This window comes from Temnothorax curvispinosus, unplaced genomic scaffold, assembly GCF_003070985.1.
Source record: "Temnothorax curvispinosus isolate PA1 unplaced genomic scaffold, ASM307098v1 QBEX01004871.1, whole genome shotgun sequence".
Classification (NCBI taxonomy): Eukaryota; Metazoa; Arthropoda; class Insecta; order Hymenoptera; family Formicidae; genus Temnothorax; species Temnothorax curvispinosus.
Genome location: NW_020214651.1, coordinates 270,307 through 273,928, shown reverse-complemented (window position 1 = coordinate 273,928; position 3,622 = coordinate 270,307). Strand labels below are relative to the sequence as shown.

Genomic DNA, 3,622 nt, shown 5'->3' with positions numbered 1-3,622 from the left:
GTGTGTGTGTGTGTGTGTGTGTGTGTGTGTGTGTGTGTGTGCGTGCGTGTGTATGTACGGATTTTTTGTACACGCATCTACTTCTACAGTTTTTTAGATACCGGGTTGAAATTTTTCACACAAATAGAGTATCATAGAAAGTATGTTCTCCTCAAATATTATTAAAATCGGTTGACCGGTATTTTATTAGAAAATTATTTTTTTAGAAAAGTGTGTTTTATCCTATAGCTTTCTCAATATTTGAGATAGCAATCTATATCTAGATCTATTAATTTTTTTAGTTTTTTCTATCTCTATTTCATATATAATTAATTAAGATTTGGTTAATTAGTTCTGGAGTTACAGACGTTTGAAATTTCGGAGATTTTGATCGCGTATAAAGCTAAGTCTAATTAACCGAATTTAAAAGAGTTATATATGAAATCGGGGTAGAAAAGACTGAAAAATATAATAAAATTAAAAATAGATCGATATCTCCAAATTTGCGGAAGTTAAAGCTTCCTCTATGAGGAAGCCAAGTGCAAATTTCTAATTTGCATAATTTTTATATAATTTAATTTGATATTGTCTGCTTTTATATTACAGAGTAAAGTACTTCCTTCCTCATAGGTACGACCTTGGCGAGGTGAGAAGGCCCACAGTATTTTTCTATATGACTGGATAAAATTAAAAAATTTATTCGTATAATATCAATTACAATTTTATTTTTTACGTTTTATTTAGTAAGATGTTCACAACACTTGCTTGTCCATTACTAACAGCGTAGTGTAACGGTGTTCTTACATCAATGTCTTTATCATTGGCATCAGTTCTTTATCATTGGCGTCAGCTCTTTATCATTGGCGTAGAATATCTCACGGTTCGCAGCCTCCAATGAGCTTAAATGTATAATTAATCTCTTTTATATTTTCTAAAATATGCAAAACAGTGGGATGACTTGGTCCAAGAACAGCTTTGATTTGATCAAAACATTCTCGGTAGGCTTTACGGGCATTAACCAATTTACCTTGAGAAATAAGTACATTTGCCATGTGGTATTGAGTAAACAGAGTATTAGGGTTATTTGCTCCTAACACATTTTTCTGTATATTCCAAACGTTTTGAAAGGTTTCCATGGTTTCATGAAATTTTTTTTGTTTGACGAATATTTGAGCAATGTTACTTAACGTGCTCACATGATCAATACCTAAAACCACTTTCTTTTTCTCGAAAACACAAACTTCTTCATAAATTTTCAATGCCTCTTCATACTTACCCTGGTTAACCAGTACCACCGCTATATTATTTTGAACATCCAGAACTGTTGGGTTATTTGCACTTAATAATTCTTTTCTTTTTTCAAAAACTCTTCTATAAATATTTAACGCTTCTTCGTGTTTGCCTTGTTCCTCTAATACCATTGCCATGTGAAAGTAAGTCTCTAAAGTATCTAAATGATTTGGCCCTAATATTTCTTTTTGCTTTGAATAAACTTCTTGATAAATATTAAAAGCTTCTTCTTTCCTTCCTATCGTACACAGCACTAAAGCAATTTCACTTTTTGTACTTAAAGTATTCTTGTCATTTAAACCCAGTATTTCTTTCTGTTTCTGAAAAATTTCTTTAAATATATTTAAAGTTCTTCTTTATAATCTTGTTGTTTTTATACGTTCTTTATGTGTGTCTGAATATTTAAAGTGCCAGGATTATCTGACCCTAGAATTTCTTTTCTTTTTTCATATGCGCTTTCGAAAATACATAAAGCCCTTTTATAATCGCCTTGATTATAAAGCAGTAAACCTTCATTAATCTGATCGGATACACCATCTTGTGATACCTCTTTTAACTGTTCGATTTTTGAATAGTTACTATGCACCGCAGCAACTACTAACGTTTTGTTTTCTTCATTACGAGCATTCATCATTGCTTTTACTGTATCAATATCCTTTATCTTGTTAAGATCATTAATAACTTGAGAATCATCATTTTTAATGTTTTTAAATGAGTCATCTAGTAGTTTAAATAAGCTAGTGATACTTTCATCTACACTAAAATCTGACGGTGTTTTATTATCAGCAGAAACTGCATTATATACTGCACCATTAGACAATAGAAGCTTTACAATTTCTAAGCGACAGAACTTAGCAGCATAATGTAGAGGGGTAAATCCATTAGCATCTCTGGCGTTAACGACAGTCCCCGCTTCAATGTAATTCTTGACTTCTGAAGAGTCATTACGTTTTACAGCCTCAAACAATTTCTCAGTTAATTCTAATAAATTGATAACGTTTTTATCCTCAGACATTTGTAACGGTATTATATGAAACTTGTCAACAGCGTTATAAACTGCTCCATTTTTTAATAAAACTTTAATAATCTCTTCATAACCGTGATTAGCAGCAATATGCATAGGAGTTAAGCCATTAGTATCTTTAGCGTTAATGTCAGCGCCTTGTGTTATCAAATACTTCACAACTTCTAATTGACCTATCGATGCTGCATAGTGTAGTAATGTCCAATTATCTGCATCAAGTTCATTAATACTTAATCCCTTACTAAGGAAAAACTCTACAGTATCTTTACAACCTTTTTTTTATTGCAATGTGTATAGGTTTTGAACCGAAGGCATTTATAGCATTAACATTAGATCCCTTATCATCTACTAGATATTTTACCATCCCTAAATTATTTTCTTGCACTAAAGCATAATGCAATATCGTCCAATCATTGTTACCTTTAGCATTTGTATCTATTTTTTCGTAGTCCTGCAGTAGTAACATTTTAACCACTTCTAAATGACCATGTGCCACTGCTAATTCTAGAGGTGTTCTATTCTCATTATCCTTAACATTAATATTTGCTTTATTATCAAGTAAAACTTTTACAACATTACCATGACCATGGGTTGCAGCTATATGTAATGGTGTAAGATTTTTGTAAGATTTAAAATTAAAGTTAGCTCCATGTGCTATTAAAATCTCAACAATTTCTTCATACCCCGCCTGTGCTGCAAAACATAATGGTGTTAGATTATTAACAGTTGTAGCATCAACTGTAGCTCCTTTTTTTAACAGAACTTTTATTACATTCTTATGACCTTTAGCAGCAGCCAAGTGTAGTGGTGCAACATTTTCAGAATTTTTTATATTAACATCGACTTTGTGGTCTAGCAAAATTTCTACAATATCTGTGTATCCAGCAAGAACTGCTGGTGACAAAAGTTCAATGGCTTCTTCATTAACTTTAACTTCATATGATATAAGGAATTTAACGATTTCTTTGTGATTATATTTTATAGCAGAAAGCAATGGTGTCATGTTGTTATTAGTTCTGATATTAACATTGGCTCCATTTGCTACCAGAATCTCAACGATTTCTTTATGACCTGCTGTCACGGCTGTATGTAACGGTGTACCATCGTCTTTAGCTGTTGCATTAACCTTAGCTTGATTTTTTATTAGAAGATCAACAATGTCTTTGTGACCTTTCGCAGCAGCTAGATGTAACGGTGTATTACCGTTATTAGTTTTTGCATCAACCTTAGCTTTTTTACTTTTTATTAGAAGATCAACAATGCCTTTGTGGCCTTCCACAGCAGCTATATTCAATGATGTAATGCCGTCATTAGTTATTGCATCAACCT

General features: G+C 32.1%; 1 protein-coding gene across 1 annotated transcript in view; it reads right to left on the bottom strand.

Annotated features, from left to right (window-relative positions):
- Window positions 1-515: 515 nt before the first annotated feature.
- LOC112454192 overlaps window positions 516-3,622 on the bottom strand; it is a 12,339-nt gene continuing 9,232 nt past the window's right edge. Inside the window, 3 exon segments of the mRNA XM_025015438.1 lie at window positions 516-1,604; window positions 1,649-2,572; window positions 2,574-3,620. Of these exon segments, the coding sequence (XP_024871206.1) occupies window positions 855-1,604; window positions 1,649-2,572; window positions 2,574-3,620 (2,721 nt within the window). The 3' untranslated portion in view covers window positions 516-854.